This window comes from Acipenser ruthenus, chromosome 7 (genome assembly GCF_902713425.1).
Source record: "Acipenser ruthenus chromosome 7, fAciRut3.2 maternal haplotype, whole genome shotgun sequence".
NCBI classification, from domain to species: Eukaryota; Metazoa; Chordata; class Actinopteri; order Acipenseriformes; family Acipenseridae; genus Acipenser; species Acipenser ruthenus.
The window spans coordinates 51,239,900-51,254,211 of NC_081195.1; the positions used below are offsets into that span (position 1 = coordinate 51,239,900).

At 37.7% G+C, this 14,312-nt stretch overlaps 1 protein-coding gene across 1 annotated transcript; it reads right to left on the reverse strand.

The window, feature by feature from the left end:
* Positions 1-8,018: 8,018 nt before the first annotated feature.
* LOC117414599 (hyaluronidase PH-20-like) lies at positions 8,019-11,780 on the reverse strand. The gene is made up of 3 exons (XM_034024358.3): positions 10,827-11,780; positions 9,449-9,538; positions 8,019-9,007 (listed from the first exon to the last, which is right to left on the reverse strand). The coding sequence occupies exons 1-3, from the start codon at positions 11,778-11,780 to the stop codon at positions 8,576-8,578; spliced, it is 1,476 nt and encodes a 491-aa protein (XP_033880249.3). The 3' UTR covers positions 8,019-8,575.
* Positions 11,781-14,312: the final 2,532 nt, after the last annotated feature.

Genomic DNA, 14,312 nt, shown 5'->3' on the forward strand with positions numbered 1-14,312 from the left:
AAGATTGAAATACATATCTTTATTTCCATCTCATTATGACATGGTTATTGATGTAGATGTGTAGGCTGCTAACCACCAGATGCGATGCAGCAAGTGAAACTGCAGCAATGAGACAAAATGAATTGAGCCTATACCTTTGATAAGTACCTTTCACACCACAGGCAACACGCCAGGCGACGTGGGAGTGGCACCAGGGCGGCACTGGAGCCACATTAAATAAATAGGATTGAATACTATTTTTAGCGATTTGTCACTTGTCAATTAGGGCAGAGAACGGCTCCAATGCACGTGGTCCACCTGGTCAGTGAAGCAATTTCCAAAATGACGACGAAACAAATCATACTTGCTGCCTTTACGACAAAGGTCATCGCAATTACAAAGATGCAGAGATGATAGAAGACAGAAGAAGAAAGGAGCCTACTTGCTTTCAGAATAACAGTTTTTTATGGACCTGCACACACATTGAACTTTTTGCCCTTTTCAGTAGGTTGACTGACCACACATTGAGCTTTATGGGGCCTATATGCTAGCAGTTTCTTTTTTTTTTTTTTTAAATAACAACACCTCAAGCTTCTTGTACTTTCCAACTAACTGTTTTTCTGAGAATAACAAATTGAGCTTTCTGTTAACTGCTAAAATAAGTTTTGTGGTTATCGATTACCATCTAAACTAATTTTTCATTAACTGAAAATCATGGTGTTGCTTGGCCTTGTAGTATCACTAGTAAAGCTGATCGTTGTGGTCTGGTCATGTGTTTTTGAAGAATTACCACTGAGTATATTTTGCTAAAGGTGTTAGTGCAGGATCCGGTCAAGATATTTAACTGAGATGCTAGCTTGTTGAAATGAATTATTATTCTAGTTTAAAAATATTCATATATAACCAAGCTAATGCAGTATATGCATTTTTTACTTAAACCTATTATAAGTATTTTTCAGCATGTTTTTGTTAAACACTTAGGGGTAGATGTACTAAAGTGTTGCGTCTGTTGCAATCGTTGCAAACCACATGCAAACCAGAAGGAAGTGTAGCGTGAAATGTACTAAACAAACGCAACGCTGTTAGCATCATTTTAACGAATGCTTTGCAGCCGCAGTTCTTATTTGCGCTTTAGCCTTAAATGAATATGTAATTCTGGGCGTTCCTGCAGAAATTCACAAAAACAGGGTGGAGACAGTGCAAGTGAGGGATAAAAAATATTGTAATGAGTTGTACTAAAGCTGCGGGCAATTGCGACACTTACAATTGCATCGATTCGTTAAGAACTTTTGAAAGCATGTTTTAAACAGTCACAATTGTTGCTGGCATTTCCCAGTCTGCTTTTTCTCGTGTGTTGCCAGTTGTGCTCAATGTACTTTTGAGACAAACACCCAAGTACCTAATTTTCACTAAAGTCAGTGTGTACTTACAAGCCTTGAAAACAAATTTCTATGACATTTCTGATTTTCCCAGCGTGTTTGGAGCAATAGACTGCACACATGTGCCACTAACCCCTCCATCCCATTCTGAACATCTGTATAGGACCATGATCTATTGTGTGTTAATCGTTTGGGTTACTAAGTAGACCAAGTTAAAAATAATAAAAATAAAAAAAATAAAATCATTTAGTTTCAACTTAAAATAATCATTACCTAACCACTCCTCAAAAGAAAAGGTTAAGCTGATATTCTTTGCCTGAAAAATAGATGTCTTATATAAGTAGAATATGCTATTAGTATTAGTTTTAGATGGGTGGATAAGATTGTTCCCTTTCAATTCGAAGACGATCACCAAAACATTACAACAAAACATTAAGACATATGGGATATGTCTTCCTATTGGTAGGTATTCATTGAGCTCTTTATAGCAGAGCTGCCGATAGGCCCCTTCCTGGTGTGACGTCCTTGGTCCCACCTACCGAGGGATTAAACAGTCAGCCCACGGAAACCACATCCTCTTTTTGCCTCTCAAGATGGTGAGGTAAGACCTCTGTTTACAACTAAGCGTATTTTGAAAAAGCTTTTCTGAGTTGACTGCAGTTCAGGGGCGGAGTCACGCTTGGGCCTGAGGGGCCTGGGCCTGCCTATTTTGCTCATGGGCCCACCCAGTTATGAGTCGATTGACACATTTTTTCATGCCAAGCCGAATGTACAGGCAAATACCGCACGTGCCAAGTATCAAACAACTAAAACCAAAGTTTGTATAATGATCGTCTGACCATGCTATGCCTTTAACGTACAGGCAATTTTTCTTTTCACTGCAAGGCACACATGCAACCAGCTTGCTAGCAGCTGCTGTTTAGCTAAGTTTTTACATTTGCAATTAGCTATCTAAATACCTACAGAAAGTTTAGCCAACTTTGCAGTAAACCGTAGCTGTATTTGCGTCTTATGCATCAGCTATGTCCCGACAATCCAGTCTTTAATTTTGTAAAAAGAAAATGAACCGACGAATCAGCGAATGTGCCAGTACCAGGGATCAGGGAAACTTCGACTTCTTCAAATGTTTCAGTATTACCAGGATTCAGTGAAAACGCAAGTTCAGCAAATACAGCCTCGGATTTGTCTGCCATTGATGAACCGCCGACGCAATCGATAGTCGTGCGTTATCCAACCTCCCTCATTGCTGGTAAGTCCCGCAGCTTCGCAGCTCATTGCTATTCGGAACACAAGTGGCTGGAATATAGCATTTCAAAAAACACAATTTTCAGCTAAGTTTAGTTGTGGTTTTAATGATTGGAAACTGGTTTTAATGATGATGCACCAGGCCTGTACAAAGCATTAATCGTGTAAAGCTCATGAAGTAGCGTTTTGCAAGTTTGATAGCTATAGAAAGTGCCAGCAGTCAGGCCGTGGAAATGTTTTTAATCAGTTAAATAGGGAGGCTGTGAGTGCTCGATTGATCGAAAACAACCGGCAGCACATCAAGGTTGTGCTTGATATTGTAATGGTGTGTGTGAAATAACAAATAGCTCTCGATGGGCACACGGAGAATGATGAACTTTCTCGAACTTTATCAACTGCTCTGCAAGTATAACCCAGAAATAAAAAGCCCACTAGAAGCACTTCCGAAAAATGCAACTATGACAAGTCATGAAATTCAAAAGGATCTAGTTGAAGCTGCAGCCTCTTTGCTTCTTTCTAAAATCAGGCAGGAATTGCACGAGGCCTCAAACACATACTATTCTATTCTTGCGGACGAATGCAAAGACAAGTCCAAACAGGAGCTGTGATGAAAGAGATGAAATAGAGAGCTGTAGGTTTTCTGGACAGCTGACATGACGGCAGAAGGAATATCTGTGAAAATAATTAAAGTTTTGAGTTGGATCCCGAGTTGTGTGTTGGCTTCGGTTTCGATGGGGCGTCTGTCATGTCTGGGTATAAGGGGGGAGTGCAAGTCATTTTGAAACGCAAATTTCCACAAGCTATTTATGTTCACTGTCATTCTCACTGCCTGAACCTGGTGCTTTCTGCGGTTGCAAAAACGTCTGCAGACGGTACCACTTTTTTGAGATCACGAATGCGTTGCAGTCTTTCATGACTGGTCATACAGGCATGCTCGTTATTTAGAGATTCAGAAAGAGGTGTATCCCAGTCGTCAGTGTCTTGAGCTTGAGCTGGGGCTAGATACACGCTGGAGGTCCAGTTCGGTGAGCAAGATACTCAACCTTTTTTATGTTATTTTAGAAGCGCTAATGGAGTTTGCAGAAGGTGGGGGGCAGACCAAGTTGGAGGCACAGTCTTCTCCAGCAAATTCAAACAAAAAAATATATTTTTACTTGTTTTATTTGGGAAACTGTTTGAAATGTCTGACTTTGCCACCAAAGGCTTGCAGAGTGCAACCATATCTGTCACAGACTGTATAGATTTAATTGAGGGCCTGAAGGAGAGTTTGACAGACTTAAGAGGTAGTGAAAAAATGGTTTCAGCAAGGTGCAGACATTAACAAATGATCTAATGCAAGTCCAGGCTTGACACCCTTGTCCAGCTGCTGGGATCGAGCCTGGAGTTCCCCTGCAGTTGTATTGCTGGAAGCTGGCTTGCCACTTCCCTGAAATCAGAAACTCTGCTTCTGTGAACTCAGCTATAAATGCTGCACAATAAAAAAATAAATAAATACAAGCGTGATTCCTCCACCAGGATCCAGCTCTTGTACTCTGGTACTGGAGAGAACGAGACACTGGCGTCTGCCGTACTCGCCAGTCTGTCTGGCTGGGCAAATGGTTTATAACAGTGGACCGAAAGGATGTGTATTCCACGTCCCTATTCGTCCAGCACACAGGAAGTATCGCCACTTCGCCTTTCAGGGGAGCGTCTTTGAGTTTTCCATGCTGCCATTTGGCCTCTCCTTAGCCTCCTGCACGTTTTCAAAGTACATGGATACCATCCTAGCTCCCTTGCGGCCGCAAGGGATCAGGGTGATGAACTACCTGGACGACTGGTCGATCTATCCCAGAGGTCATGACCCCAATTATTGTCCTATAGGAACCATTTTGCAGTTTCTGGTCGATCCCCCTCTATGTTGAAAGTGTACCTATCAGCCATATCTGCATGCCATGTCCCCACTGACTCAGTGTCCCGGGCGCTCACATACTAGTGACCCGTTTTTTGAAGGGTGCTCAGCAGTTACGCCCTCCAAGGAGGGTCGTTCTCCCTGAATGGAGCCTTGATATTGTACTGGAGGCTCTCATGAAGGCCCCGTTTGAGCCCATACACTCCATAGAGTTGAAGTATCTGTCTATGAAGACAGCTTTCCTCTTGGCTATCACCTCTGCAAAGCGGGTCAGTGAGCTACAGGTGCTGTCGGTGCACAGCTCCTGTATGCATATTTGGGATGATGGCAGCAGGGTGTCACTGTGTACAAACCCTGCTTTCCTCCCTAAGGTGATCACAGCCTTCCACATGAACCAGTCTGTGGAACTGGAGTCTTTCCATCCACCTCCGTTTTCTTCAGAGGAGGAAAGGCGATTGAACTTCCTCTGCCCGGTGAGGGCGTTGAGGTGTTACGTGGATAGGACAAGAGCTCTGTGTCATTCTGACCAGCTCTTTGTCTGACATGGGATACAGACCCTAGGATAGCCCCTCTCGAAGCAGTGACTGTCGCATTGGATTGTGGACACAGTAACCTAACCTTAAGTAACCTAATGTTTTGTATGCCTGAATAACATAGCACTGTTTTATAAAAGCTTTTTATAGAATTGAGTTTTTAAAGATAGGATTGTCATTTTAAAACATAATCTCTCTTTTCTTTTCTTAATCTCATTTTAAAACATAATCGCTACTTTTCTTTTTTGCAAATATTAAAAATAGGATAACATTCCTAAAGGACAACACTATGTTGTAAACTAAAATATTGTTTTTTTCAATTGAGAACATGTTCTGAATAAAAGCATTGTATATTCTTAATTAAAAATTGTTTCTCTGAAGGAAGCTGTTATCCTATTATAAGTGTTGTGCCTGTTTTTTTGTTCCTCTCAAAAGGTTTATTGGGTTGAATGAATTCATTTCACTCGAGCCTAGAGCACGAATATATAATTCACCTAACCCACCAGGATGCCTGCCACTCCTGTGTTTACCTTTATGAAGCACGAGCATGACAACAACAATACAGGAAGAATTGATAGTGTTACTAATACTAATAAGATAAAACGTATTACAGCATAACCTCATGCTGTGCAGTTTTGTAACATCAACTGATACAAGCTTTGCAGGCACAACGGCTCTGTTAGTCTGGCTCCTATGCTCAACCCATTGGTCACCTGAGCCAGACTGAAGTGGGAAATAGGCAAAAAAAATATATATATTTGAATTTGCAAAGTGAACATTGCTATTTTTCTCATGTTAAACCTTACAGTTGGAAACATTCCTTAACAAAATCGTTCAGACTATAAAATAAAGCATGACATTAAACCGTCAGTATATTGATGGTAAACTTTATACGAATTTGCCTTTACGCTCCTAAAACAAAAGATAGCCCTGCACTGTGCAAGTCGCCCTGTGCCTATGTAATAATAAAACATCAAAACTTTTCACAGTTTATACTGCAACGACGTGTCCAGTCTGCAATATTGAGCCTGCGCCATTATGGTCAGCATTTGCCTACACAGCAACACCAGGCTGAAGCTATTGCATCCACGGAGTAGGGAGGCGGCACAGAGGCTACTTGCAGTCGCTCTTGGGTGGCGAGCATGAGAGACAGGGCCTGCAGGGCCTGCCACGAAAAGGCCCCGTAGGCTAACGTTGGTACATCTCTGCACCAGTGGTGACCCCTTGGCAGGGGATTCAAGGGACACACCTGGATTACAGTAAATTGTTATACAATGGGTTTTTTTTGTTTTTTTTTGGCAGACTTTGTGTTACTGGGGAGCCTGGGAACTCCTCGGAGAGTGGGGAAACTTGCCTTGAGTGTTGAGTGCAGTGTACTCAATAAAGAATCGCCGCTCTGGACAGAAGCTACAGTCTACTCTTCTGATCTTTTCTAACCCTTTCACTGTTCCTGAAAAGCTGGAATGCTACAGTAATTTAAAACCACTAATAGTAATAACATTACACCTAGAAAAAAGTTGCTAACTTTGCTCTAAAGCTAGTAGGATTTGAAAAATCCATCGTTATGTCTTCATACGACACTCCATATAACATGGGTCTAACTAAGAGGGTGTGAACTTAGGTCTATAGTTAGCTAGAATGTTCAGTAGGCCTACTGTATATGATGTGAGTATATCAACCACTTGATGAAATATATTAAAGAATGTGTTTCACTACCGGTGATCTTGACTAGGCTGCTGTTTATTTATTTTTCCATAAGGGGGAGCCATTGGCTTGCTGTATTATTATAATTTTTTTTTTTTTGTATTTGGTTCTATTTTGTAAAATGAACCACTTGTGTTTCTCCTTTCAAAAACACAGCTGTAAGGAGAAACATCACATTTTGAAATTACAACATTTGAAGCAGTGATGATTGTAAAACCAACTTCAGAATTAACCTGCATTCCTGCTAGATATTTGGTGCGTCGACATTTCAGTGGTTCAAGTTGATGGCAAGGTTTATACTAAAATGTACGCCCGAGTATGACTGCATAATGAATATTGCTGAGTCATCACAGGGCTCACAGTATCTAATGAAACTGTTCTAAAGGGGAGATTTTCCTCATTTGAAAGGGACCCAGAGCTGAATCATAGTGGACAGGTCAGGAGGGAGCTTACTGTTAGCCTTTTTATTCAATAGTGATTTATTTTTAGTGTGCTGGACATTCCAAGTCGATAAAATAGAATGACCTTCAGATGCTTTTGTTGGTTTTAGACTAATTAAGACATTGTATGTGCCAGACAACACAGTATGAAAAGTTTTACTTGTCTCATAGATTCTGATCAAAACCTCCATGGGGAACTTGTGATGCTAGAGAAAGGTGTTTGCTATATATTTGCATTTGAATGAGTAATTACCTGTATCACATGACATGTACTGACACTACATGTACTTACACTCATGAACTAATCATAACAAACTGCAGGAAAACATTGATTTGAGATTACATTGCAGCTGAAATGGCTGGGGGATCACACATGTTACTAAAAAAAGATAAAGATAATGGCTGACCCTCCCATTACAAAAAAGTGAAAATTGTCATAGAAATCCAAGTAGTTTCTGTGTATTCAAAATCAGAGATAATCTGACAAGAATACACATTTTCTGATTGATCAGTCTCTATCTTGAACACAGGTCGCCAAACAACCCCAATGATGTGTACTGTGTACAAAAAAAACAAAAAAAACAACCTTAAATACTTAATACCAGACTCTACCCTTAGCAGTTCCTGTGGGGGCACTGTTCATGAATACATGATTTTTATTTCACAATTTTACCATTATTATTATAATAGTCATAGTAGTCATAGTATACCTAGTAGTCATAGTAATACATCTTCTAGCCAGTGCAAATAGCAAAATAAGCATAAATTAATTGTTGCAGGATAGCACTGTGGCCCCAAAGGTTATCGGCAGGAAAGAGACCCAGAGGCACAAAGCGCAGTTGTACGCACAAATGCCACTTTAATTAACAAAAAACAAATCAAAGAAACAACAGCACAGGGGCCAAATCAAAAGCTTCAAACAAAAAGAATAAACACTTGTAGGCTGGGCATTCATCTTCACAACATAGTTCACAAACTCAGCCTTTTTTTTATAATTAAAAAAAAAAAAAAAAAACCCAAACAAAGCTTGTTTGGTTCTTTTATATACTTGTGGCCATTCCCCAATTAGCACTTGATTATCTAATTCACGAATGGCCACATTACACCTGTAGGTCCTGGCAGGGATGAAATTAACTCTTTCCCTGCCAAACTTGCATTAAAATGAATTCATCTTTATTTAACCCAACACCCAAAACCACACACACAGGGCTTCTGCCCTGCCACATTCCTATAATAACATATGCCTAGTATTAACTTATCAAGGAAATAGCTTAGCATGAGTGCCAAACTTGTCCACTTCAAACATAACACATAAACAACATTACACACTTAAAAGCTAATCATGCACTTATTAGTCATTATTGTCTTTCAAATTACAAAAACCTATATTGCACTGCTGTATCCATGTTAAAAACGTCTGATAAGGTAATTGCAGTACATAACGTGACCACAGAGTATTGTAAGTATAAATAAACCAAGGACAAGTTCCACAGAAAAAATAAAATCCTTATTGTAAATTCCTCTGGAAAAGTTATTTAAAATACTTCTTTCATTACAGGGTTCTTTTGTGAAACAGAAACAGGTGAACTTTTCTTCCAGTGATCTTACATCTTTCTGTGACAGTTTCCCATTCACTGACAGCTCACCACCTTTCGCCCTCTGAATTTTAAAGCTTTGTGGATTCAAGTGCAGGTAATCACTGGAGTTCCAGTTCTTCCTGATACATCTTCCCTTGTTTTTGCAAAGTGTTGCACTGCAGAGTTTTGTCGCTGTGGTTATATTCAGGATGTACGGATTCAAAGTTTTTTCAATGTGACTTCTTAAGGCTACACAAGTGTCCTGTAATATACAAAAAAATTAATTTAAAAAAATACAAACATTGTTAAAGAACAGCAATTGTGATAAACAAAAGTTAGCCATTATAAATAACAATGGTATATAATTTGTATAATTAGAGCCTGTCCATGCACTGGAAAACAATATGTGTTTAAAACAAATGCAGTAGTTCCTGGCTGAAACAAAAATTCTGGAGTGTTGGGGGTACATCAGGACCAGGGCTGCAAACTAAGTAGGTTAGGTTATCAAAAAATATTTTTAGAATTGTAATTGCAAGACAAAATTGGAGTCCAAAGTAGATATTATTCTTACAAAACAACAATTCATATCACAAAAGTTTGTAACATTTAGCATGCTTAATATAAAAATATACTGAATATTCTTTCATGTTTACTTTTTTAGGCAAACGACTTTTACATTTTAATATAGCAAGATAATACGTACCATGCTCTTTGTAAAATTTTGACTTCCCCACTGAACAATACCTGAAACACCTAAAGCCACAGCTTCTCCAAATGTATGCACGTAGTCAATCTAAAAAAAGAAAAAAAAAACCAAAAACATTAGAGACATGGTGGCAAACACTTACAGATAATTATCCACAGCCCACAAAGCGAGGCGCGGAATAGTACAATTATATTGCATCTAAATTGAAAGTGTTACATGAATAGAATCAATGTTATACAAAGTACAGTTATACATTATACATTGAACTATTGAGCTGTCTGTCTGTCAAACACACCACATTGTGAACATGATAACTGCTTCAATTTTGTACCAATCTTCACCAAACTTTGATTTTATTAATCAATCCTAGCCTCCTGTATACGTTTTGGATTGCATTTGACTATAATGTTTCACTTACTGTGCTCTTATTACAGGATTATGAGGGTCCTCTGTATGTGCCTGCACTGGTTTTCATATAAGGTCATGGCTCCAGATACTAGAACACTTGATTCTAGTTTATTCAGAAATAGCATGAGTAATGATTCTAAAAATAATAATTGTATTAAATTATTGGTCATAACCAAAAATGATGAGCATTGTCCTATGCATCTGGCCAAAATCAGTGTTCTCAGCAGTTGCCCTGATTGCCAGATTCTAATTTTCATTCACTCTTTCTTGTGTACAGTGCATGCTATAGCCTCACTATTAAACAGCTTCAGCAACCATTCAGATCTAATCTAAAATGTCATTGTATTACTGATACCCTTCTGCATATGACTGAACAGTATTTTGTTTCAGGATTTGGCTTTTTAGCAGAAAAAGAAAATAAAATAAATGACACTCTATTACTCATTTAACTCAGTTAAAAAAAGGCTGAAGGTATGTAGGTATCTAACTGCTCCAAGTTGAAATTAGACTGGAATGAGACATTGGCTGAAGGTATGTAAGTATCTAATTGCTCCAAGTTGAAATTAGACTGGAATGAGACATTGGCTGAAGGTATGTAGGTATCTAACTGCTCCAAGTTGCAAACACCTATCTGCTCCTTCATTATAAATCTGAGAGACAGGAGGAAATTGTGTAGGCTCTAACAGGACCACTATATTATTATTATTATTATTATTATTATTATTATTATTATTATTATTATTATTATTATTATTATTATTATTATTATTATTATTATACCAGTTTTGGCAGATTCAAGAAAGGGATTTTTTTTAATAAATGGTTTATTATTCCAAGCATAAACTTCTTCATTTGCCTTTTTCTTTAGCACTGACTTTGTGCTACTGTAGCTATGAAAATACAAGTGAAAAAAGTCCAACTACTAATACTAAAAATTATTATTGATCATTACAATACAATAACTCACCTCGGATAGATATTCTGTATTATTGTCTTTAAATGCAGCCTGAGTATATGCATACACAGGGAGAGAGTATGACGGATTGGGAAGCATGGCAACTCGCATTGCTTCCTGCAGACGATGGCGAACAAACAGCAGGGCCTTAGAGGAAGCCTTCAGTATTATCTCCAGATATATTGATGGGTAAAGAGCAGTGGATTCATTCCAAAGCCACTGAAGCTTATTGTTTCTTTCTATTTCAATATCAGGACATCTTCCAGTATAATTTATAGTTTGATTGTAGTCATAATTGTAGCATTCAGGGAATAGGTAGTAGCCCCATACACGTTTATGTTTTAATGTCTTTCCCAGCTTCAAAGAGTTCTTAAAATAACTTGTTGCTGCCTGTTCAAACTCATCTTTGGCAACATGGTAAGCTTTTTCAAAAGTTAGTGTTAGGCCCCTCTGCTGAACAAGAGCAGTAGAATATCTTCTGTAGATGTCTTTTTCAGCCCAGTTTCTAACCCATTGTGGTCTCCAGTCCTCCAAGTCAAGGACAGCTAAGCCAGGGTTGTTGTAAGGAATATAGAAATGAACATCTTTCTTTGCTTGTTCGTAATGTTTTTTTAAATTAACCAGTTGGGGGAGACCCCCATTGAATGACTCACCCGTTATTTCATTTACAGTAGGGTAAATGCCAAACCTGTCAGGGTAGAATATTGAAACCGTCTGATTGGTGTCAGTTTTCAAAGTACTGCTCACATATTGAAAATATTTCAGGTCCAGATCAACTCCATATCTTGTCTTGCACAATTCTGTGGGAGCAGTCCACATGAAAATGAATGGCACATTTTTTAATAATGGAGGAGCAGCTTGAGGCAATGACTTGCATAAGGAAATCAGTGTTGCTACAGCAAACCACTGGCTCAGTCTCCACAATTTTATGCCACAGAAGAGTTGCATGCGGTTGAAAGATTCCATTCTTTTTCAATGTATGGATCACCAATACCTTCAAAGGTTTGAAATAAGAAAGCGTTAAAAAATCATAAAAATCAAGCATCATGTACAATGCATTTCAAAGAGGAACAGCAGGGAATCCAAACAACTTATCTACTTCTTACTATGGCTGGGACCAAATCAAAACTTTGACAACACGCTAATCACACTTAACAAAACTGTATTTAATAGTGTTTTCTTTTTTTTTTTGTAAGTAACTTATTTCGTCTACTCATAAAAAGAAAACGCTATTAAATACAGTTTTGTTAAGTGCGATTAGGCTAAAACTTCAAGAAACTCAAGCCCCCATTAGTGTTATTTACACAGTGCCAATCTTGACATTTTTCAAACAAAACTGATTATACTGTGTTTACAAGTCACACCAAACACAACAATAACTGTCTCCCTGTCCATTGTTCTGTATCCCACTGGTCAGTTCTAAAGGGTCTCGGGAGAGCAGAAAGAATTAAAACCAATACTTTTTTGATTACATTGCTACAAATCTGTAATTTTACTTTTACATAAAGAAATAAATTTAAAAGACCAACCCTTCAGTAATTGTTTCTTTCATCAAATTAATTTTGTTTAAGATATTCTCTCCTCAAATATTTGGTGACTTATATGGAATTCCATTTCATAAAAATTCATAATACACCTCTATGAGATTTCCACATTAACAAAATACCTTAACACTAAATCACACTTACCTGAAGCACTTGCTGGTGCCTGTTACCTGTAATATCTTTCCTCCCACAAATGTTGCAGTAAAGTTGACTTTTCTTGAAATATTTTCATGTTTAAGATTAAACATGAAACTTATTCTGTCCAATAGGCTTGTGTGGACTTTGACTTAGAAAACAAAACCAGAACATTTTCAAGCTGGAATGTTTAGTTTATGCTTGTATAATAAAAAAAAAAGTGACTTACCTGTAGAATATATGTTTTAGGCACTTAAAATGAAAGGTTAAAACTGCAGAATCAAAATTACCAAGCAACTGAAGAACTGTTAAGTGTAATAGTAATACTAATACTGATGATATATGAATTGATAAAAAGCAGACGCTTGCTTAAGGCTTTAGTTCCAGATATGCAAGTTAAAGATCCTGTTAAACACTGCCTACTCTCACCTATCAGGTAATGGTCTACTTTGTCCTGATATTGCTGGAGGAAGTGGGTGGTGGGGATTGATGCATTTATGTAAAATGCTTAGGCTAAACACTTTATCTATAGCAATGTAGAGCCTATGTTTTTAACGTTCCCTGTGATGCTTGTACGGTAAATAAAAAATGGTTTGCTTACCTATTTAATGATAAGCTTAAAATATGCATACACACATTGATTTAACATCAAAGTTCAGGACGTTTTGGATAAAAGTCATCCTCTTTATGGAATGTATTGTTTATTTATAATAAACGTATTTGGTCTGTATGGAAAAATCCAACTTTTGTTATTCCTGAGATCCTCTGTTTCCATTACCATGTTGTTGTTTGTTTCGGATACTGTATACTATGTTGAAATGTAAATATCAGCATTGCAAACCGCAGAATTGTGGCACTGGTTTGACTTGTCTGGATTTTGTCTTATCTCTGATGTTAATTGTAATTGAATCCAAGGCCTTTGTTTTCAGTTAACTGTCTGGTATTCCTGCAGGTTTAACAGGTTCATCCAAACCCCTCTGACCCTGTTTGATCTTAATTCTTGTACAACCCTGTCAGTTACACCCTTGTGGTAAATCTGAACCCCCTGTGATATGTGGCACACACCTCACTGGGCTGATCCATGTTAGAAGAAAAATGTACCCTCATCACGTACTGGTATTTTAATAAATTGATCAAACAATTCAGCATACAGCTTCAGAAACTAACCATCAGTAAACCCTCTAAGATGTATTTCTGGTTAAAAACGAACCCATTTCTTGCTAATAGCTCTTTAATGGGTTAACTTTACACATATGTTGATACCCACCACATAACATTTATAACCCCCCCCCCCCCCCTTTGTTCAACCAAACATATTTTGCATGTATACTATCAACCTTTTGAGTTTAAGAAAAGGAAAGGATTATGTTTGCTTATCTGTAATGCACTTATCAAATAGTCATTGAAGCAGTTTTTTTTTTTTAAACAAATAGTCATTGAAGCAGTTTCTTTAAAAAATATATATGTTTTGTTCCTCACTACATGACTTAAATACATCATAAGCTTTGTCAGGATTAAACAAGCATACATCACAATATATCCAATAATATAATAATACAGAATAATTGTCAGTTTAAACTCATTCACTGAAAGTCATCCTGTTCTTGTATCATGTCTGAATTGTAATAAGCTATAATGAATATATATAACATATTGGGAGGAAAGAATAAAGATTAGGTTTATTGTACTGTTATTATTATGTAAACCATGCACTTTGAAGTGGGAAAGCCTGTTGTAGAAGAAAAACATCAGTTGTCAATAAAAGCAATCTATAATTTTTTGTTGAAGCAACACAATCACACTGTTTGTAGTTTTTAGG

What these genes read in the sequence shown, in the direction of transcription:
- LOC117414599 (XM_034024358.3), bottom strand. Translation starts at nt 11,780, where the DNA reads ATGGAATCTTTCAACCGCATGCAACTCTTCTGTGGCATAAAATTGTGG. An exon ending in ATACAGAATATCTATCCGAG is followed by an intron (nt 9,539 to 10,826) that starts GTGAGTTATTGT and finishes TTCTTTTTTTAG; the next exon opens with ATTGACTACGTGCATACATT. An exon ending in AAAATTTTACAAAGAGCATG is followed by an intron (nt 9,008 to 9,448) that starts GTACGTATTATC and finishes TGTATATTACAG; the next exon opens with GACACTTGTGTAGCCTTAAG.